At 45.5% G+C, this 24,490-nt stretch overlaps 1 protein-coding gene across 1 annotated transcript; it reads right to left on the reverse strand.

The window, feature by feature from the left end:
* Positions 1-19,482: 19,482 nt before the first annotated feature.
* Positions 19,483-22,936, reverse strand: LOC106568260 (galactosylceramide sulfotransferase). The gene is made up of 3 exons (XM_014138430.3): positions 22,593-22,936; positions 22,089-22,245; positions 19,483-21,932 (listed from the first exon to the last, which is right to left on the reverse strand). Exons 1-3 carry the CDS (start codon positions 22,717-22,719, stop codon positions 20,780-20,782), a joined length of 1,437 nt encoding a protein of 478 aa, XP_013993905.1. The 5' UTR covers positions 22,720-22,936; the 3' UTR covers positions 19,483-20,779.
* Positions 22,937-24,490: the final 1,554 nt, after the last annotated feature.

Consider the following 24,490-nt stretch of genomic DNA (forward strand, 5'->3'; position numbering starts at 1 on the left):
GGTTAGAATCTCATTGAGCAATGTATCTACCAAATATTACCCAATTCTCCAAGTAGAAATAACGTGGTCTGCCCAGCGGGATGTTACATATTCAGCCGTTGAAGGAAAGATGCATTGTTAAAACACTCGTAAGCCTAAATTCAATCGCAATCAGGATACCGCGGCCAGAACAGTCCTACCACCTTTCATCCTGACCTCCCTCCCAGGTTGTCAGTTATGTGCCCCAATTATTGTTAGACAACAGAAAAATGTAGAACAATTTAGATGACAAAATGTAAATATTAATGGAAAAGATAAACATAGATTTGAATAGATTTGTCTCAGTTATTGTCTAAACACAAATGATTGCCAATCTCTTTCAGAGGTCTGAAGAGGAGCCTCTGGTTATGTAATGTGTAGGAAATACAAGAGCAATGAGCGAGAGCAGCTCTTCCATGGTAACAATACTGAATTACCCCCAAACCACATCAGCACAGATTTCCCTCTAATGACATTTGATAAGAGGATGATGGCAGCCCTGGAGTTCTCAGAAACCTGGTCCTTGGTAGCTTTTATAGCAATGCCTCCTGGTGGCCTATAGAATGAGGTCCTGCCATTCGATGGAGTTTAACTAGACAGCCTGTGGTGTTAGAAGACTGCCGAGAATGGTTCTCCCACAGAGATAAAAAGGCATTGGTATAATGTTTTCCATAATCCAGCAATGTTTTTTCTTACAAGTTAATACTTCCTTCATATATCTCAGTGGGGATCGGTCCAAGATGTTCTATTCATGTACTTTCTTTTTTTGTTAATTGAGCGAGTGACAACATACAGTATTCTTCACAGAGTTGGGTGAGAAAAATCTGGCGTAAGGAGATGTTACATTTTATAAGGCATCAACAAACAGTAATCTGCCCACCTGGGATTCAAACTGGCTACAGATTTAATCTTCTCCATGGTAAACCAGATGGATGTGTTGGCAAACATGAGAAAGTTAAAGGAAATATTTTGGTATTTGTTTCATTAGTCTAATGTTGATACAGTCTCAATGTTTTGCATGTCAGCAATCAAGTTTTCAAGATATAGAACTTTCAAAATACAGAAAGTGTCACAGTATGATGCGTTTTAAATACTGTGACATTCTCTGTATTTTGAAAGTTCTACAGTATATTGTAATGAGGGTGTTACTACAGTTTTGGGTTTCCTGAGGCCAGATTGTGTTGTTCAGATGTATTGTGTAATATCCGGTTGTTATAGTTTTTTATTAAAGCACTATATCTATAAAAGCGGGAAAAAACCCAAAGTGCAAAATAATAAAGTACTCAGGAAATAGTAGGAGATTCCTCTCAGGAAAACAAGCAACATTTGCAATGACCGACAAAGACAAAATACAGTGACAGATTGGGGATTGGAACCAGGTGTGTGTAATGATGACGAGACAAGTCCGGGCTTGATGAGTGAAGGGTGTTTGCCAGCAGCAGGTTCGGCAGCAGCTGGATGGCCGGCAACGCCGTACGCCTGAGCTGGACAGGAGGGGGAGCCAAAGTGAAGGCTGGTGTGACAGTACCGCCCCCAGTGGGGCTCCGCCAACCTTGGGGATGACCCTGGAGACGCGGTGCGTTTCGGTCGAGACGACGCCTGTGGATGTCCCGAATTAGAGAACGGTCCAGGACGTCTCGTGCCGGGACCCAGCACCTCTCTTCGGGACCGTACCCCTCCCAGTCGACCAGGTACTGGAGAGGCCGCCCATTAGTCCAACATCATTAGTCCAACAGGCTGCGGACGGAGTACACTGGGTCCCCCTCGATGTCCAAGGGAGGGGGAGGTGCATCGTGGGGTCCATCACTTGCCAAGGGACCGGCTGCCACCGGCCTGTTGAGAGATGCATGAAATGAGGGTGAGATATGGTAATTGACAGGGAGCTGTAATCTGTACATCACCTAATTGACTCTCCTCAGGACTTTGAACGGCCCCACAAACAACGGACTCAGCTTCTGGCAGTGCAGGCAGAGGGGCAGGTCCTTCGTAGAAAGCCAGACCCTGTCACCAGTGTGAAAGACCAGGGCCACACTGCGGTGACGATCGGCCTGTGACTTCTGCCGGAGGACGATGCACTGGAGACTGGTGTGCACTGTGTTCCATACCTCCTCGACGCACCGGAACCAATCGTCCACCGCAGGAGCCTCGATTTGACTCCGGTGTCAGGTGCCAGGGCTGGCTGATATCCTAGAACAAACTAAAAGGGTGTGAGGTTAGTGGAGGCGTGACGGAGGGAGTTTTGTGCATATTCTGCCCAAGGCAGAAACGTAGCCCACTCCCCCGGTCGGTCCTGACAGTAACTACGAAGGTACCTAGCCAGTTGCTGATTTACCATTTCCACCTGCCCATTTGATTGGGGACAGTACCCGGAGGTGAGGTTGACTGTGACCCCCAGTCGTTCCATGAAGGCCTTCCAGACACGGGAAGTGAACTGAGGACAACGGTCAGACACGATGTCCTCCGGGTCCCATAGTGCCGGAAGACATGAGAGAAGAGAGCCTCCGCGGTCTGCATGGCCGTCGGGCAACCAGGCAGAGGAATCAAGCGACAGGCTTTGGAAAACCGGTCCACAACAACCAGGATGGTGGTGTGCCCCTCCGATGGGGGAAGGTCTGGAGAGATGGGACCAGGGTCATTGTGGAACCGGCAGCGAGTGGAGTTTGCCATAGGGGAGATGTCGCTGTGTCTTGCTCTGTGCGCAGGTGGAACAGGAAGAGAGGTAAACCCAGATGTCCTGGGCCAAGGTGGGCCACCAGTACTTGGCAGAGAGACAGTCAATAGTACGGGCTATATTGGACACAGGTGCTGTAGCGGACACAAGTGCTGTGTGTGCCCAGGCGAGGAGACAATCCTGCACATCAAAGGGCATGTAGGTACGCCCCTTGGGACAGGGTAATAATGGGTGTCACTTTCTCCCTCCGATCCACTGTCTGATGCACCCTGGACAACGCATCAGCCTTGACATTCTTAGATCCTGGCCAGAAGGAGAGGGTAAAGTCAAACCTGGCAAAGAATAGGGTCCACCTTACCTGACATAGGTTCAGCCTCTTCACTGCTCGAATGTATTCTAGGTTCCGGTGGTCCATGTGTTTTCTGCGCCTGCTTGACGACCAGCAACTCACGATCCCTCAGGTTGTAATTCCGCACCGCGGGAGACAGCTCCATGAGTAGAAGGCGCATGGATGGAGTTTAGGCGGCGATCCAGTGCGTTGGGAGAGAACAGTCCCTACTCCAACCTCGGAGGTGTCCACCTCCACGATGAATGGCAGAGACGGGTCAGGGTGAGCAAGGACAGGTGCGTTTCGTAAAATGTTCCTTGAGCGCATGGAAGGCTTTGTTGGCCTCCTCAGCCGAGCTCAGCTGTCGAGGACCTCCCATCAGGAGGGAGGTGAAAGGGGCCACCAGTGTGCTAATGAAGCACCTAAAATAGTTGGAATGTATTGTATAACATAATGTCCTAGGAGTGTCATCTGATGAAGATCATCAAAGGTTAGTGCTGCATTTAGCTGTGGTTTTGGTTTTTGTGACATATATGCTTGCTTTGAAAATGGCTGTGTGATTATTTTTGGGAGGGTACTCTCCTGACATAATCTAATGTTTTGCTTTCGTTGTAAAGCCTTTTTGAAATCGGACAATGTGGTTAGATAAAGGAGAGTCTTGTCTTTAAAATGGTGTAAAATAGTAATATGTTTGAGAAATTGAAGTTTTTGCATTTTTTAGGTATTTGTAATTCGTGCCACTCTATGGCATTGGATATTGGTGAGGCGTTCCGCTAGCGGAACGTCTGTCCCTAACATTAATGAAGCTTGAAACACAGAGGGTGGATTTGTCAGGCCGTAGGGCATTACCCTGTATTCGTAGTGCACGGATCCTGAAGACAGTCTTCCATTCATCCCCCCTCTCTGATGCGCACCAGGTTGTAGGCATTGCGTAAATCCAATTTGGTAAAGTACTGAACACTATGCATATGTTCGATCACAGTGGGTATGAGAGGTAGGGGATAACTGAATTTCAACAGTTGCCTTATTCAGTGTCCTGTTATTGATACAGGGGCAGAGACCTCCATCCTTCTTCACGAAAAATAAGTTGGAGGAGGCCAGAGAGTTGGAAGGGCGGAAGAATCCTTGGGCCAGCACCTCCTGGACGTAGGCCTCCATGGCTTTGGTCTCTGCATGCGAGACATGGTAGATGTGCCCCCGCAGGAGGGTACAACCAGGCAGTAGGTTGATAGTGCTTTCCAATGGGCGAAGAGGGGGCAGGCACATGGCACGGGTCTTTGAAAAAGCCACCTGTAGGTCCCAGTACTCCTCCGGGATAGGGATGTGGGTGGCTTGGTCCGGACTTTCTACGGAGGTGGCACAGATAGACACAGAGAGAAACCTCCACCTGATACTCCTGCGACCAACCCAACAACCTCCTCTCTGTCCACGATCTACTGGGGTTATGCAACTGTAACCAGGGGAAACCTAAAACTACGGGGTGTGCAGGAGAGTCTATGATGAGGAAAGGGATGTGTTCATGGTGGTTGTGAGCAACTGTGAGGGAAATGGGAATCGTGATCTGTCACACCAGTCCTGTTCCTTGGGGACAGTTGTCTAGGGCATGGACTAGGATAGGGGGTTGTAAAGGGACTAAAGCAGCTATTCCCAAACTGGGGTACGCAATGCCGTCGGGGGTAGGCCAAATAAAAATGTGATTCACATTTTAAAAAATTCAAAAATAAAAACCTTTATATTGGTAAAAAAAAAAATCTTCATATTTTCAAACTGTCCATTTATATTTTTCAACAGGGCTATACATTTGCGTGAGGTTGTTTCTCGCCTGAGTAGACTCGTTTCACTACCAAAAATAAAATTAAACCATCTAGTGTTCAGTGAAATAACAACACAATGATAAATACAGGTAGCCTAGTCAAATAATTAACATCCAATCAAATTAACCGTTACTCTCTAGCGGGAATTTCACTAACGGTCCGTATGTAGCCAAATGTAGCTGCTGCTCATGTTGGTATCTGTACTGATGGTGCAAAAGTCATGACAAGGAGACATAGTGGAGTGGTAACGCGCGTGCAAGCAGTTGCTCCCGACGCCTCTTGGGTACACTGCAGCATCCACCGAGAGGCTCTTGCTGCCAACGGAATGCCTGACAGCTTGAAAGACGTTTTGGACAATACAGTGAAAATGGTTACATTTGTTAAAGCAAGACCCCTGAACTCTTGGGTATTTTCTGCATGATGTAATGATATGGGCAGCGACCATGTAACACTTTTACAACATACAGAAGTGCACTGGTTACCAAGGGGCAAAGTATTGACACCATTTTTTGAATTGAGAGACGAGCTTAAAGTTTTCTTTACTGACCATCATTTTCTCTTGTCTGACCGCTTGCAATGATGACGAGTTTCTCACAGGACTGGCCTATCTGGGTGATGTTTTTTCTCGCCTGAATAATCTGAATCTAGGATTTCAGGGACTCTCCACAACTATATTCGATGTGAGGGACAAAATTGAGGCTATGACTAAGAAGTTTGAGCTCTTCTCTGTCTGCATTAACAAGGACAATGCACACGTTTTTCAATCAATCAATCATTGTATGATTTTTTGTGTGCAAATGAACTCAAGCTTACGGACAATGTCAAATGTGATATAGTGAAGCACCTGAGTGTGTTGGGTGCGCAATTATGCAGGTACTTACCGAAACGGATGTCACAAACAACTGGATTCATTATCCCTTTCATGCCCTGCCTCCAGTCCTCTTACCGATATCTGAACAAGAGAGCCTCATCGAAATTGCAACAAGCGGTTCTGTGAAAATGTTATTTAATCAGAAGCCACTGCCAGATTTCTGGATTGGGCTGCGCTCAGTGTATCCTGCCTTGGCAAATCGCGCTGTTAAGACACTGATGCCATTTGCAACCACGTACCAATGTGAGAGTGGATTTTCGGCCCTCACTAGCATGAAAACTAAATACAGGCACAGACTGTTAATGATTATTATTATATTATTATTTGTGTCCTGGTCCTATAAGAGCTCTTTGTCATTTCCCACGAGTCGGGTTGTGACAAAAAAAATCACACTCATTCTTATGTTTCAAAAAATTATCGTATAGTGTGTGTGACAAGCTTACAATGATGGCAAAAAAACAACATTTGAGAGTGCGCTGACCCTGGTGCTAGAGGGGGTACACAGCTGGAGGTTGAATGTTTGAAGGGGTACGGGACTATAAAAGGTTTGGGAACCACTGTTGTAACCAATAGCTGGTGCACGATATCTAAAGAAGTCTCGAGGTTTTGCTAGCCTGAGGTAGAGTATCTCATGATAAGCTGTAGACCACAATATCTACCTAGAGAGTTTTCATCTGTATTTTTTGTAGCTGTCTACATACCACCACAGACCGATGCTGGCCCTAAGACCGCACTCAATGAGCTGTATACCGCCATAAGCAAACAGGAAAACGCTCATCCAGAGGCGTCGCTCCTAGTGGCAGGGGACTTTTAATGAAGGGAAACTTACATCCATTTTACCTCATTTCTACCAGCATGTTAAATGTGCAACAAGAGGGAAAAAATCTCTAGACCACCTTTACTCCACACACAGAGACGCATACAAGGCTCTCCCTCGCCCTCCCTTTGGAAAATCTGACCATAATTTTATCCTCCTGATTCCTGCTTACAAGCAAATATTTAATCAGGAGCACCAGTGTCGGTCAGTAAAAAAGTGGTCAGATGAAGCAGATGCTAAGCTACAGGAGTGTTTTGCTAGTACAGACTGAACTATGTTCTGGGATTCTTCTGATTGCATTGAGGAGTACACCATGTCAGTCACTGGCTTCATCAATAAGTGCATCAAGGACGTCGTCCCAACAGTGACCGTACGTACATACCCCAACCAGAAGCCATGGATTACAGGCAACATCCGCACTGAGCTAAAGGGTATAGCTGCCGTTTTCAAGGAGCGGGACTCTAACCCGGAAGCTTATAAGAAATCCCTCTATGCCCTACGACGAACCATCAAACAGGCAAAGCGTCAATACAGAACAAAGATTGAATCGTACTACACCGGCTCCAACGCTCGTTGGTAGGGCTTGTAAACTATTACAAACTACAAAGGGAAGTACAGCCGAGAGCTACCCAGTGACATGAGCCTACCAGACGAGCTAAATAACTTCTATGCATGAGAGCATCAGCTGTTGCGGACGACTGTGTGATCGCGCTCTCCACAGCCGATGTGAGTAAGACCTTAAAACAGGTCAACATTCACAAGGCCGCAGGGCCAGGCAGACTACCAGGACGTGTACTCCGAGCATGTGCTGACCAACTGGCAAGTGTCTTCACTGACATTTTCAACCTCTCCCTGTCTGAGTCTGTAGTACCAACGTGTTTCAAGCAGACCACGATAGTCCCTGTGCCCAAGAACACTAAGGTAACCTGCCTAAATGACTACCGGGTCTGTAGCCATGTAGTGCTTTGAAAGGCTGGTCATGGCTCACATCAACACCATTATCCCAGAAACCCTAGACCTACTCCAATTTGCATTCCGCCCAAACAGATCCACAGATGATGCAATCTCTATTGCACTCCACACTGCCCTTTCACACCTGGACAAAAGGAACACCTATGTGAGAATGCTATTCATTGACTACAGCTCAGCGTTCAACACCATAGTGCCCTCAAGCTCATCACTAAGCTAAGGACGATGGGACTAAACACCTCCCTCTGCAACTGGATCCTGGACTTCCTGACGGGCCGCCCCCAGGTGGTAAGGATAGGCAACAACACAGCCGCCACGCTGATCCTCAACACGGGGGGCCCTCAGGGGTGCGTGCTCAGTCCCCTCCTGTACTCCCTGTTCACGACTCCAACACCATCATTAAGTTTGCCAATGACACAGCAGTGGTAGGCCTGATTCCCAACAACGACAAAACAGTATATAGGGAGGAGGTCAGAGACCTGGCCGTGTGGTGCCAGGACAACAACCTCTACCTAAATGTGATCAAGACAAAGGAGATGATTGTGGACTACAGGAAAAGGAGGACTGAGCACGCCCCCATTCTCACCAACAGGGCTGTAGTGGAGCAGGTTGAGAGCTTCAAGTTCCTTGGTGTCCACATCACCAACAAACTAACATGGTCCAAGCACACCAAGACAGTCGTGAAGAGGGCATGACAAAACCTATTCCCCCTCAGGAGTCCCCAGAGTAAATACTTTCTTAACTTCTTATAGTAAATACTTTCTGAACACTTATTTTTCTTAACTGCATTGTTAGTTAAGGGCTTGTAAGTAAGCATTTCACTGTAAGGTCTACACCTGTTGTTTTCAGCGGATGTGATATATACAATTTGATTTGATTTTTGGTGTGTTGGCCGCACCCACTAATTAGCAACACCTGATATTAATAATAGCTTGTTTCCTTTGAAATGGGGTCTGTTTGAATAGACCAAAATGAACAGCTTTGCATGAGTTTAAAAAAACATTGCATTCTAGTTTCATCCTGGTGGTGAAGTGGATTAATTCCATGAATAGAGAACAGAAGATCTAGGTTTGACTATTTATTGTCGCTTTGCCACCAAAAAAAAAGATGAATGCCTAAGCAAATTAATTTCCATGTCTTCTATCTGTGATTGGTGTTCAAAACATGTAACCTAAGCTAGCAGTGTTATTCAGTAAAAGCTTAAGGAAGTTATTCAAAAAAACTCAAAATTACATAAAATTTCTGTTCTCAGAACATTAATAAAACCTCCCAGGAAAACTTTCAGGGAACCATACTAAAACGTTCTCAGAACCTCCCTGCAACCTGAAAATGTTCCCAGAACAGGCTAAATGTTCACTTCCATTCTCAGATTGCTAAAAAAAACGTTCAGTTTTACCAATCATGAAACGTATGGCTTAGTTCCCAGAACCAATGGGAAACCAAAACATACATTCCCACAACTCCCAAGGATCCAAATGTACTAACTGGAAACCTATGTAATTTGCTAGGTTATTGTTATCTTTGCGCTGTTAAAAATGGTGTTTTACCGGAATAAAAGTAATCTACCAGAGACACAACTCTCATCTGGCTATACCTCCTGAACAGGGCTAACAATATATTTTATTTTGATTGTTCACGTTCACCATCAGCAAAAATGTTGGTAGTTTTGCTTTAAACAATCAGTGTACATGGTCATTTTTACATATACAGGGTAAAGTTGATCATTTTATAACGAGGACTAAAATCCCTTTTGTGAGGCACACTGCATAGACGAAGCGAGAGGAGAAGAGATCTCTCCCTAAAAACTTCCAAATGGTCAAAACCATTAGATTTTGAGATGGGGTGAAATCCAAGGTATTGCTATATATTATTTGGCTATGTCATAGTTAATTTGTAAACAAAACATTTTGATATATTACTAGCTCAATCACTTAATCTGCAAAAATGACAAGTTAATTAGTGGGTGATGGTAATTTCTGAATGAAATTGGAGGGACAAAAAACATTTGCGATACAATTCAATGTTGCCTCGAACCAAATCACATCGACTCGTTCTCTAATCAAACTGAATCGCACTGAATCGTTTCAAACTAAAACTTATCGTAAAAATGATCGTTCCATGTACAGTATGTTATACCCATGTATCATATTCCACATATCGATTCGTCTTGAAAGGGAAAGATACACATTCGTAGTCCCTAGATTGGGGGTTCCAAATGCCGGCGCACAATTCATTGTAAATAAGAATTTGTTCTTAACTGACTTGCCTACTTAAATAAAAAATATATAAAAAAATTGCATGATCTCTTTATTACCACCAATAAAATAGCCCCATAGATACAATACTTATAGGGTTCTATTTAATTCCGTGAACACTCCATCATCAACACAACGCTGTTCATCTGTGGTCAATGTGAGTCTGACCAGTGAACACCCAGAATCTATATACATTTCACTATGGCTTGGCAGATTACAGTTCCTTCAGCTGTTATTTACACACACTTAAAAGGGAATCAACAATATCTGCAAGTGTCAGAATTGAAATGAACTGGTTTTGCAGAGGCAAGTCATCAGTGACTCTGTCAGGGAATCTTCTTGTCTGTCACTCACCCTGCGCACGTTCCCTGTCTCTCTTCTCTGAGCAAAGGATCACAGCCACCCGTCAACAGCTCTGTGTTACCAGCAGCTCTGTGTTACCAGCAACTGATACGATTCATATTTACCTAACTGACATAACAAAATGGCACTTGTATGGCGTTTGACATCTGTTGGAAGCAGAAGAACTTCCAATCTTACCAAACAGAAAGAGTTACAGTATATGAATATCAAGGTCCATGACGTGAAGGAGTATACACGAAATAATACAGAGATAGATAATAATATAGAGATTCTAGAATTAGATATAAATGTGAACTGAATCGATATGACCACTAGAGAATAGAGGGAATAGATGTGAATGCTGGAATGAGGTGAGATACGAGTGCAAACGAGTACATCTGTATGAGCACCAGTGTTCTGGAATAGATCTGAACCCAGAGATGCAGGAGTGATTTCTGCCACTATAATGCAGTGATGAATATTAAAAACAACATCCACCGTGAGAGAGTAAACAGTGTGGGCTCTCTCACCCACTCAACAGCCTCACCAATTTCGCTCATTTAATCAAATTGTTTTTTTATCCGCCTCTCCAGCTTGATCCACTAAGTTCAGCTTCACAGCTCTTCAAGGAGCATCTATTAACCAAAATAAAAGGAATCCGTGAGTTATGTCATCCAGAGAAAAAATGGGAATAGTAATTTGTTGAAAAGCCGAGAATTAAGTCAACTTCCTACAAAAAAAATACATTTACATTACATTTACGTCATTTAGCAGATGCTCTTATCCAGAGCGACTTACATTCACGTTATGATATCCAGTGGAACAACCACTTTACAATAGTACATTTATATATTTTTTGAGGGGGGGGGGGGGGGGGGGGGTTCAGGTGTCTCCAAAAGGTGGTGATTGACTCCGATGTCCTGGCGTCGTGAGGGAGCTTGTTCCACCATTGGGGTGCCAGAGCAGCGAACAGTTTTGACTGGGCTGAGCGGGAACTGTGCATCCGCAGAGGTAGGGAGGCGAGCAGGCCAGAGGTGGATGAACGCAGTGCGCTTTGGGTGCAGGGACTGATCAGAGCCTGAAGGTACGGAGGTGCCATTTCCCTCACAGCTCCGTAGGCAAGCACCATGGTCTTGTAGCAGATGCGAGCTTCAACTGGAAGCCAGTGGAGTGTGCGGAGGAGCGGGGTAACGTGAGAGAACTTGGGAAGGTTGAACACCAGACGGGCTGAGGCGTTGCGGATGAGTTGTAGGGGTTTAATGGCACAGGCAGGGAGCCCAGCCAACAGTGAGTTACAGTAATCCAGACGGGAGATGACAAGTGCCTGGATTAGGACCTGCGCTGCTTCCTGTGTAAGGCAGGGTCGTACTCTGCGAATGTTGTAGAGCATAATGAATGCAGGCATAAAATTAACCTATAGTGACTCATTTGAAACAAATAACTCTTAATAAATGTAAAATGAGTGTGATTATTTGGTTGTCCCCCTTTTTAGATTTGATAATCTGTTGCAAATTGTGTGCTGTGTCTAATTGATCGATGTTGGCAATTAAGCAGGTCTTTCTAGGGCTGTCGGTTGATCCATGTCCTCCACTGATTTTCTGCCTGATACAGTTTAATGCAACAACAAAGGAAGATGGTGGAAGGTCAGCCTTTGCTCAGGTAACATGTTAAGAGTGGAGTACAGTGCATTCGGAAGGTATTCAGAACCCTTCACTTTTTCTACATTTTGTTACGTTACAGCCTTATTCTAAAATGGATTAAATAATTTTTTCCCTCATCAATCTACACACAATACCCCATAATGACAAAGCGAAAAAACAAACAGAAATACCTTATTTACATAAGTATTCAGACCCTTTGCTATGAGATTCAAAACGTAGCTCATGTGCATCCTGTTTTCATTGATCATCCTTGAGATGTTTCTACAACTTGATTGAAGTCCACCTGTGGTAAATTCAATTGATTGGTCATGATTTGGAAAGGCACACACCTGTCTATATAAGGTCCCATAGTTGACCGTGCATGTCAGAGAAAAAAACCAAGCCATGAGATCGAAGGAGATGTCTGTAGAGCTCCGATACAGAATTGTGTCGAGGCACAGATCTGGGCAAGGTTACCAAAACATTTCTGCAGCATTGAAGGTACCCAAGAACATAGCGGCCTTGATCATTCTTAAATGGAAGAAGTTTGGAAAAACCAAGACTCTTCCTAGCTCCCCTGCCAAACTGAGCAATCGGGGGAGCTCTAGAGTTCCTCTGTAGAGATGGGAGAACCTTCCAGAAAGACAACCATCTCTGCAGCACTCCACTAATTAGGCCTTTATGGTAGAGTGGCCAGGCGGTAGCCACTCCTCAGGAAAAGGCACATGACAGCCCGCTTGGAGTTTGCCAAAAGGCACCTAAAGACTCTCAGATCATGAGAAACAAGATTCGCAGGTCTGATGAAACCAAGATTGAACTCTCTGAATGCCAAGCGTCACGTCTGGAGGAAACCTGGCACTATCCCTACGGTGAAGCATGGTGGTGGCAGCATCATACTGTGGGGAAGTTTTTCAACAGAAGGAACTGGGAGACTAGTCAGGATCGAGGGAAAGATGAACAGAGCAAAGTACAGAGAGATCCTTGATGAAAATCTGCTCCAGAGTGCTCACGACCTCAGACTGGGGCGAAGGTTCACCTTCCAACAAGACAATGACCCTAAGCGCACAGCCAAGACAATGCAGGAGTGGCTTCGGAACAAGTCTCTGAATGTCCTTGAGTGACTCAGCCAGAGCCCAGACTTGAACCCGACTGCTGGAGAGACCTGAAAATAGCTGTGCAGCGACGCTCCCTATCCAACAAGACAGAGCCTGAGAGGATCTGCAGAGAAGAATGGGAGAAACTCGACAAATACAGGTGTATCTAGCTTGTAGCATCATATCCAAGAATTCCCAAGGCTGTAATTGCTGTCAAAGGTGCTTCAACAAAGTACTGAGTAAAGGGTCTGAATAACTACAGTACCAGTCAAAAGTTTGGACACACCTACTCATTCAAGGGTTTTTCTTTATTTGTGCTATTTTCTACATTGTTGTCACACCAGCCTTAGCTTTGGCTCCTCCTCCTGTCCAGCTCAGACGTTTCCCGCGTCTCTGGTCTTCTAGCTGCTGCCGAACCGACTGCTGGCAAATGCCCTTCACTCATCAATCCCGGAATTGTCTCGTCATCATTACACACACCTGGTTCCAATCCCCACTCTATCACTGTATATATATACTCCCTCTGCCATTTGTTTTTGTCTGTCATTGTAAATTATACTTCTTTTCATGAGAGGAATCTCTCCTACTATTTCCAGAGTACTTTATATTTGCACTTTGGGTTCGCCCTTTTCCTTTTTGTTTATGAAGATATATTTTGAGCGTTTGGGTTCTATGGTGCTTAAATAAATTCAGTAGTTCTAAACCTTCAATTGCCTCCTGCCTACTCCTCTCTACATCAGGGAAAGAATGACCGACCCAAGAAAACAGCAGGACATCCCGGCCTCTCCGCCATAGGAGCAAAGCTCCTCCACCCACGACTCGTGCCTGGAGTGCCTTGGAACTGCCATGGACCAGGTGCTCCGTCCCAAGGCGTTCCAGGCCGTACGCCAACTGCAGGTTACACAACCACCTTCCTAGCTCCCCGCGGTCGTTCCAGCCACCCCACCACCATAAGATCCGCAACATCCACCTGCCCCTCCCGGATTGGTTTGACGGCACCCCAGCTCATTGTAGGGGGTGTCTCCTGCAGTTTGACCTCCACCTGGCCCGTCATGCCGGGACAGCCTCCAAGAAGGACAAGGTGGCCTTGGTGATCTCGGTGCTGACAGGCCGGGCTCTGGAGTGGGCTCACGCCGTCTGGGAAAGGGACGGACCAGAAGTGCAGTCCTATGACCACTTCATCCAACTCTTCCGTGCCGTCTTCGACCACCCTACAGAGGGCTGAAAGGGAGGTGAGCGTCTCCTCCGTCTATGCCAGGGGTCCAGGATCAGGTCGGAGTACGCTCTGGATTTCCGGACTGTGGCTGCGTCCACTGGCTGGAACGACCAGGCCCTGTTGATGATTTTCCGCAGCGGGCTACAGGCGGACGTCCAGACCGAGCTGGCCTGTCGAGATGATGACCTCACGCAGGACCAGCTCATCGTCATGGCCATCCGCCTGGATAATCTCCTGCGTGCCCACCGTCGCCCATACCGGGATTCGGGTCTCTCCCAGGAACCTCCAGCGTGACTGAGCCCATGGAGGTGGGCACGACGCATCTTCCCCCTGAGGAAAGTCAACGCCGCTGTCAACAGGGTCTCTGCTCCTACTGCATGGAGTCGGACCACCCCTGGAACACCTGTCCCAGATGAAGAACCAGGTGAGGAAGCGACAGGCCGAGGAGCGCTACTGCACCTTCAAAGGTAGGCGTGGATGTACCTTGCTCCTCTCTTTCCACCAAGCCCGTCCTCCTCCGTGTCACCCTCCCTGACTATCCTGGGCCCCCACTGCGTCCTGCCCTAGTGAACTCAGGTGCTGCAGGCAATTTCCTAGACCGGTCAGTGGCCTTATCATTACGCATTCCTCTAGTCCCTTTACAACCCCCTATCCCAGTCCTTGCCCTAGACAACAGTCCCCTAGGATCAGGACTGGTGCGCCAGACCACGATTCCCATTTCCCTCACAGTTACTCACAATCACCATGAACGCATCACTTTCTTCATCTTAGACTCTCCTTAACACCCCATAGTTTTAGGTTTCCCCTGGCTACAGTTGCATAACCCCAGTTTATCGTGGACAGAGCAGAGGTTGTTGGGTTGGTCGCAGGAGTGTCAAGGGAGGTGTCTCTCCATGTCAATCTGTGCCACAACCGTGGAAAGTCTGGACCAGGCCACCCACGTCCCTATCCCAGAGGAGTACTGGGACCTACAGGTGGCCTTTGCGAAGACTCGTGCCACGTGCCTGCCCCCTCATCTCCCATGGGACTGCACTATCGGCCTACTGCCTGGTTGTACCCTCCTGCAGGGTCACATCTACCCTCTCTCGCATGCAGAGACCGAATCCATGGAGGCCTACGTCCAGGAAGCACTGCCCCAAGGATTCATCTGTCCGTCCACCTCTCAGGCCGCCTACAGCTTATTTTTCATGAAGGACAGAGGTCTCCCCGCCCCTGTATCGATTGTCGGACACTGAATAAGGCAACTGTATATCCACTGTGATCAAACAGATGCACGATTCTAAGTATTTTACTAAATTGGATAAACACAGTGCCTACAACCTGGTGCGCATCAGAGAGGGGGATGAATGGAAGACTGCCTTCAGCACCTGGCACTACGAATACAGGGTAATGCCCTACGGCCTGACAAATGCACCCTCTGTGTTTCAAGCCTTCATTAACAAGGTGTTTAGAGACATGTTGGGTCGCTGTGTAGTGGTGTACATAGACAACATATTGGTGTACTCCACTACACGCAAGCAACATGTCTCTCATGCCAGGTCCGATTTGGAGAGGCTGATAGGGCATCACCTGTACGCCAAGGTGGATAAGTGCATTTTCTTTCAGCAGTCGGTCTCCTTCCTGGGCATTGGATATCCACCTCGGGAGCGGAGATGGAAGAGCAGAGCATCAGTGCAGTACGGTCGTGGCCCGTTCCATCCAACATCAAGGCGATGCAGAGCTTCCTTGGTTTTGCCAACTATTTCAGGCGCTTCATTAGGGGTTTCAGCACAGTGGTGGCCCCTCTCACCTCCCTCCTGAAGGTTGGTCCTCGACAGCTGTTGCTGGACTGGGGAGGCCAACGAAGCCTTCCGTGCGCTAAAGGAACGTTTTACTAACGCACCTGTTCTGGCTCACCCTGACCCGTCTCTGCCCTTCATCGTGGAGGTGGACCCCTCAGAGGTTGGCGTAGGGGCTGTTCTCTCTTAATGGACTGGATTGGCACCTAAACTCCATCAATGCGCTTTCTACTCACAGAAGATGTCTCCCGCGGAGCGGAATTACAATGTGGGGGATCGTGAGTTGTTGGCCGTCAAGAAGGGGCTGAAAGCATGACGGCACTGGCTGGAGGGTGCTAAACACCCATTCATTTTCTGGACGGACCACAGGAACTTGGAGTACATTTGAGCAGCGAAGAGGCTGAACCCGCGTCAGGGCAGATGGGCCCTATTCTTCACCAGGGTTGACTTTACCCTCTTCACTATTATTCTACAATGTAGAAAATAGTAAAAAATAAAGAAAAACCCTTGAATAAGTAGGTGTTCTAAAACTTTTGACCGGTAGTGTACATTGATGGCAGCCACAATCTATTTGCAATACTAAAGCTGATCTTCCCCCTACATTTTTTTTTAAATACAAGAGTGGAGTATGGGAAACTGGTCACTTCATCATCATGCCTCACACACAATGCCTGACAGTGACAGATGTGTTCAAGTTCATGCTTAATTGACATTTTTATGTCTATTAACTATTAAGATGTTATGGACACACATGAAATACCCTAACTATATGGCGAAAAGTGTGTGGACACTTGCTGAAACAGGAAAGGACTTTCCCCAAACTGTTACCACAGACCGTTATTCCTCCTCCACCAAACTATACAGTTGGCACTTTGCATTGGGGCAGGTAGCGTTCTCCTGGCATCCGCCAAACCCAGAATCAGCTGTCGGACGGCCAGGTGGTTAAGCGTAATTCTTCACTCCAGAGAACGCGTTTCCACTTCTCCAGAGTCCAATGGCGGTGAGCTTTACACCACTCCAGCCGGGAGGGGAGGGGAGGGAGAGGGGGAGAGCATGCAAACTACAGGCTGAATAAACAAAATATACACACCCATGTAGTCATGATTATTACCTTGTCTGTGTTTTGAGCATCTATGAATCCCAGTTTACCACCAAGATATATTTGTATCATGAAACAACTGTACTTGGCTGGACACTGCACGTTTCCATGGTAACCAGCTCACAAAATGAGTTTGTCTTCTCCCAACTTCCTTGTTGCAATACTATAGATCCCAGGAGATACAGTCTTCTCATTACAGAGGCCAGGGTCTACTTCCCTTCACAACCATTAATAGTATTTTATCAGACTATCCATGTAGGATTATCAGACTGCACCAGTGGGTTTAAGTGGGATGAGAGAGAGGGACCCTCTTTTAGTGGAGTTTCACCATATATGTCATTGCTGCACATTTTTACCACCCGCAATATGAACTTACGTTTTACAATTTAGTTAAACAAATGTATGTATATTGTTTTATTATGCTATAAACCAGTTAGAACATTTTGTCTGAATCAGATTCTGCATGGTGTTTATGGGTCTTCATTATGAAGGTGCTTTACTGCCCCCTAGCAGCCAACAAATACACTACCGTTGCCATACAGCATTTGATATCACCGCGATAACAACCAAGCCACTAACGAAATTGTCCCATAATTGAATTGTATACCTCATTTCCAGCTACAGCTCTATCTGTATCAACAGCTGCAGTGCAATTGGAGATTTATCAGACAGAATTACTTTCAATTACTCTAGTTCAACACTGGCTCAGTTTGTTGCAGACTGCAATATGTGCACAGCTTCTGTCTGCCATTGAGAAGTATCCTCATTAAACAGTTCTGTGGGCTTTATCTTCTTTCTCTCATTACTGGGACAAAATAGTGTATTGCAAAATAACTTAATCTATGCATCATCAACTAGCACTGGAAATTGTAAGGGACCTCACGACACGATATCAGGATAAGTTACCACCCAAAAGGAACGGATACGGACATGGACAAGAAAGCCCACTACGACCTCCAACGAGACATCAAACATGCAAAAGGGCATTATAGGAGGAAGAAGGAATACTACCTATTACACCGGCTTCGACACTCGTTGTATGTGGTAGGGCTTGCAAACGATAACAAATTTCAAAGAGAAAGCCACTCACGACTTCAACACATCATCAAGTTTGTTGACGACACAACGGTGGTGGGCCTGATCACCGACGGCGATGCGATGAGACAGCCTACAGGGAGGAGGTCAGAGACTTAGCAGTGTGGTGCCAGGACAACAACCTCTCCCTCAATGTCATTAAGACCAAGGAGCTGATCGTGGACTACAGGAGCAATAGGGGAGAGTGCGTCGACATCGACAGGGCTGTAGTGGAGTGGGTCGAGAGCTTCAAGTTCCTTGGCTTCCACATCAATAAGGACTTAACATGGTCCAGACACACCTGTACAATCGTGAAGAAGGTTTTTCCCCTCAGGAGGCTGCAAATATTTAGCATGAGCCCTCGGACAATAAAAAGTTATACACCATCGAGAACATCCTGACAGGCTGGATCACCGCTTGATATGGCAAATGCACCACCCTCGACCGCAATGCGCTACAGAGGGTGATGTGGACAGCCCACTATATCACTGAGGCCGAGCTCCCTGCCATCCAGGACCCCTACATGAGGCAGTGTCAGAGGAAGGCCCAAAAAATTGTCAAAGACTCCCGCCACCAAATCCATAGACTGTTCACTCTGCTACCGTCAAGCAAACGATACTGGAGCATTGGCTGTCGGACCAACAGGCTCCGAGGCAGCTTCTACCCACAAGGTATAAGACAGCTAAATAGTTCATTAAATGGTTACCCGGACTATCTGCAGTGACCCTGTGCAAACTCACAAGACAAGACTATATATACACACTATATACACTCACACACTACACTGACACACCCACACACATTCAGAAACACTACATACACACACATTACACACACACATACCGACATAACGCAAACACACATACACACATACACACACACATCTACACTCATCATATGCTGCTGCTACTCTGTTCTTAATTGTAGTCTTATTATTATCTAACCTGATGCCTAGTCACTTTACCCTGTCTTCATGTACATACTTTAACTAAAATACCTCTTACCTCTGCACATTGATCTGGTACTGGTACTCTCTGTATATAGCTTCATTCTTGTGTATTTTATTCCTCTTGTGTTATTTCTTTTTACTATTATTTTTTTACTCTGCATCGGTGGGAAAGGCTCGTAAGCAAGCATTTCACGATAATGTATACACCGTTTTATTCGGCGCATTTGACAAATAAAATTATATTTTGATTTGATACTTAGGTGCTGATACGATGTGTATTGCAATTCTCACGATTCTTTATGTATTGCGATTTGATACTGTGTTTTTATTGTGATTTGATGTTCCAAGCATATTACTCACTATATGTCTGCTGCAGAGAGAGAGAGAGAGAGAGAGAGAGAGACCATGAGAACATTTGTACTAAAAGTGCTGAAAACATGTTGGCTCACTATAAAGAAGATGGAGAACAAGCTATAGGATGAAAAAATACCAGTTTTGGTGGAAGCATGACTCATTTAGAAAATAATAATGACCAAAGCACTTGAACCATGTCCTGTTTTAATGAACATCGACTGTCATTACAATTGTGAATGAAGATTTTCACACTCATTTATACGCCTTAATACTGAATAACATACTTTGGCATCTTCAGTATGAGAGGAGGGGATAAAGGATTTCATGCAGGCTTCAAGAGTCAAGCTCTGAGAGTAATATGCTGACTTAGAAAAAACAAATATGTACAATTTAGAGATTAATCAGCACATAGCTGTTATGATCCTCTCTTTGACTTATACATCAATGCAATAAGATAGCATTGCATAAGGAGTCAGTCACAAAGTGTATCTTTATTTGCAACCCCAAGTTGTTTAACACCCCTACAGTTGATATCCAAGCCCCTGTAAAAATCGAATTAGCATAATAAAACATTTGCCATCAAAATACATCTGTTTAAGCTAGAAATACGGGGGGGGGTTTTTCAATCCACCGCATCTGCCAATGGCGGCCTTCCACATCTGCGGTGGAAGGTGGCCGAGCTACAGTAGTGTTTGTCAGACCATGAGACATCCCAAAAATTGGTCTTCTCACGAAAACGTCAGTAGCATCCAAACAGTTTGGCCTACAAACTAATATGACCACTCTGAAAAAAATGTACTCTCACGAACACGGTGGTGTTCTCCGTTTTGCTCTATGACCCCCACAGGCGTCTTGGGACTCGTCTGAATTCAGTACCAGCCGATCTGCCAACTTCTGTCTGTAGCGTCCGAACAGTTTGGGCTACACACGAATAAGATCCCCCTATGGAAAGGTGAGACTCACAAACACGTACATGTTGTTTTGCTCTAGGATGCCCACAAGCCTCACAGGACTCGTCTGAAGGTAGCCCGGTAGCAGTTGAAAAAAATGTATGGAAGTCAGTGGAGGCTGCTGAGGGGAGGACAGCTCATAATAATGGCTGGAAGGAGGTCAATAGAATGGTATCAAACACAGGGAAACCACGTGTTTGATGTGCTTGGTACCAAACATGTGAGTCTCACATGTGTTTGGTATCAGCAGCCTCCACTGATGATATAGGACAGACATAGGACAAACACTTTAAAACAAACTTCCTTATGATTTATTTTTAACTATCTGTTTTTCCATGTATGAATCTGTCATTCAATGTGTTTCTATGGGCTAATAGCATTAAGGCCAAAGGGGTTCTACAATTTAAAATCAAATAGCTAAATGATCCTTGGTATGACCATAAAAAACTATTCCATATATTATACTAGTAGCACCCCCCCACCGCCCCAGCTTATACTCTTAAGGATTAATCCAAATTGTTCCCATAAATTAGTTTGAAGCTAGAATATAGTATCCTTCAACCAACCCCATAATCTTGTGAGCCACAAGTTGACCCCTAGCTCTGATAGGTACTGTATTTCAGGTGTGAGCATTTTCCGACAGAGTTCCCTGTATTTGGGGTCAATGTTTTTCCTTAAATTGTAACCCAGGATGGAGTTCTCGCCAACTGGCTGCCAGGGAAGCAGATCTGTGTCCCGAATCAGCCCAGCCTCCACTGCTCCCCCACCCTCAATGCACATGGCAGCCATTTCTGCATTCCTCCTCCTCAGCTCCTTCACTTCCTGCTCCATCCGTGTCCACCCGTATGCCTCCACCTTGGCCCAAAATGTGGCGTTAAAGTGCTGGTAGAGCCTCCAGTCGGCCCCGTTCCACTCCCGGGCCTTGGCCCTTAGCTCAGGGGTCAGTCGTGACACAGATGAGTCCTTGCGGGCATTGAGCTTGAAGAACAGCATATCTTCCATCGTCCAGCAGAGTGTATCTTTCAGCAGGATGAGAGACTCCTCAAAATGCTCCGCCATCAGGACCAGCTGGAAGCGTTGGGACAAGGTCTGAATACCCCTCTCCACCAGAGGGTGGTCCGGCTCTAAATTGTTATCAAATCCAAAGTCAAAGAAGAGCAGGTTCTTGAGGTAGAATGAGTTGTAGCTCCCTGGGGTGTAGTAGTTCATGGGTTCACGCAGAAACTCAGCCAGTTTGCCATCCCCGTGGATCCCCCAGGTGAAGGGAATCGCTCGGCTGTAATAATGGAAGGATGACTCAAACAACTCCGCCGGGTCTCGTAGGATGGTGAAATAGGCAGCGTCTGCTGGGAGGAGCTTTGCCACCTCATGCCCATTAAAGCGCATGTGGTTACATAAGATGTTGAAACATACCCCAGGCTGGTAGTCTTTGACCTGGGAGCAAAGGAAAGGGGATGGGTAGAAGAAGTCATTGCGACCTTTAGGAAAGGCAAACTTTAAACCGTGCTTCTCACCAAAGCGGAAGATGATGTTGAGTAATGTGCTGCTGGCAGTCTTGTGGGTCTTCATGAACATGATGTCCACCGTGGGCACACACTCCCCTGACAGACTTGTTCTGCTTTGAGAGTAGTTGGTCAAATTGTGGACCCATGTTTGAGACAAGTGGTGAGAACACGACAGAGCCACTGTAACCCTGTAGAGAAAGAGTGAAAAAAGAGTAAACTGACATTTATTTTACATTTTATGTTACCTATTTATGACAAATGAATTGATTTAAAAGTAAATCACATCGTATAGCAAATAATAGATAGAGACTGTATTTCACAACAAAAGTCCAGCCTACACTTACTTTTGTTGATTGACTTGTTGGACTGCTGGGGTAGATAAGCAGTGCAATACCACCATGAAACTGGTCAACAGAACACCTACAGTCAGTCTTCTTGCTATTGACTTGCACCGTCTTTTCCTCACACCAAAACCAAGCATTCCTGCAACGTCAAGCCAACCTGGAATGAAAGGCAGAGTTGACGCAGATGTCAGAGTGAACTGTTCTTTGTCATCAAGTGGTTTGGGCTCTACTCATTTGCCTAATTAATAGGGAATGCATACTGTGTGAAATTAGTCCCATGAGCACTTTTCCCTACACATGCTCCCGTCACAATGTTTATGGAAACGCACAGCCTGTCCCAGTCACCCTCATGGAAATCTCTCTGAATAGGATTAAATGTATCAATTAACCCTGAGTAATGTCATGGGAAAAACCAAATAAAATGGCCAATCTGTGTAGAAGACAGTCATCATGAATAATGTTTTTGCCATACTATAGCTAGATAATAAAGAAGTCCGTACTTACTATAATGATTCGAACAGGTACTCTTCATGGCCATCACAGACATTGTAGGAACAAAATATAATTTTAATAGCACAGTGAATCTTGGAGAGGCCCTGTGATAAAACAATGCAGGGAAATAGAAAACCATCTAGCGAAAGAAGAGACAGTCTGATAAGCCCCAAGAGAGGGAATGTGTCATCCTTTTTCCAAACAACAAGACACTGCCCCCATGTTTACACATCAAACATGTTTTAGCTTTTGACATTTTCCTTTCACAGCAGGAACAATCTGAGGTGTTTGATATATACTGCTCAAAAAAATAAAGGAAACACTTAAACAACACATCCTAGATCTGAATGAAATAAATAATCTTATGAAATACTTTTTTCTTTACATAGTTGAATGTGCTGACAACAAAATCACACAAAAATAATCAATGGAAATCCAATTTATCAACCCATGGAGGTCTGGATTTGGAGTCACACTCAAAATTAAAGTGGAAAACCACACTACAGGCTGATCCAACTTTGATGTAATGTCCTTAAAACAAGTCAAAATGAGGCTCAGTAGTGTGTGTGGCCTCCACATGCCTGTATGACCTCCCTACAACGCCTGGGCATGCTCCTGATGAGGTGGCGGATGGTCTCCTGAGGGATCTCCTCCCAGACCTGGACTAAAGCATCCGCCAACTCCTGGACAGTCTGTGGTGCAACGTGGCGTTGGTGGACGGAGCGAGACATGATGTCCCAGATGTGCTCAATTGGATTCAGGTCTGGGGAACGGGCGGGCCAGTCCATAGCATCAATGCCTTCCTCTTGCAGGAACTGCTGACACACTCCAGCCACATGAGGTCTAGCATTGTCTTGCATTAGGAGGAACCCAGGGCCAACCGCACCAGCATAAAGTCTCACAAGGGGTCTGAGGATCTCATCTCGGTACCTAATGGCAGTCAGGCCTCTTTCTAACTTTTTCAATGAGGTAGATAAAAAGGGTATGCCAGGTGTACTCTCTGCTGAAAGAGATCTATTATGCCAACAAAGGGTTTCATGCTCTGCTGCTGGCACATTGTAGAACAGATGTCCACAAGCAGAAAGTGTACAATGTAATAGCGTGCAGTGTAGCTCAAAGCTATTGCTTTTGTTGTGTTGAACTTGATATAAAGTTGTGTGTGAGTGAGGGGGGGTTCTTTTAGTTTTTGCTCAGTGAACGTTATTTTTGCACACATAGCCTTGTGCACTTGATCTATGTCTGTTACAGTGGTCACAATAGTATGGAAAAAATAGAATGCATGTTTGTTTCATTCTATTTCTACTTTAAGATCTTTTTTCCCAAGTGCAGTATTTAAATGTGTGTGGTCACAAGCGTTCTATTATAAAGGTTGTCATGGCCCACTACAATATTAGTGTATTATCTTTTTCTTTGGACTTGAGTGTCATTTGCAGTAAAGTCTAGGCAACAAATAACATTGGATTGCTTTCCTAACATTTTTTTGCTGTGAGTTCAGTGGCGATTTTAGCATGTAAATCTTGGTGGGCAACACAAAAAAAAGGTGGGATGCATGCCAGCAAAGCCACTACACAACACAATACATTAATTGCACTATAACGGTGACAAACGGTGCCCACAAACTGTTAGGCCCTACATAAAGCTGTCCCAACAGCAGTCCCAACACCTTACCACTGCTACACCTGGCCATCAGCAGAGCCTTGTCTGGCAGCGAAATAGTTCATTCAGCCTCATTTACTGCCTTTAAAAAAAAACTTAGCTGATATGGCTGACTTGCTTAAATAAATGTGGTTTCTACTGACAATTGAGATGTACAAACTATGGCATAAGGGGACGACAAGTGGATAAGAGGCAATCTGTAATTTCGATTAAGACATTAATGAGCGAGCGACGACAAACGTAGTCAATAGCTA

Source organism: Salmo salar, chromosome 13, assembly GCF_965601325.2.
Source record: "Salmo salar chromosome 13, fSalSal1, whole genome shotgun sequence".
NCBI classification, from domain to species: Eukaryota; Metazoa; Chordata; class Actinopteri; order Salmoniformes; family Salmonidae; genus Salmo; species Salmo salar.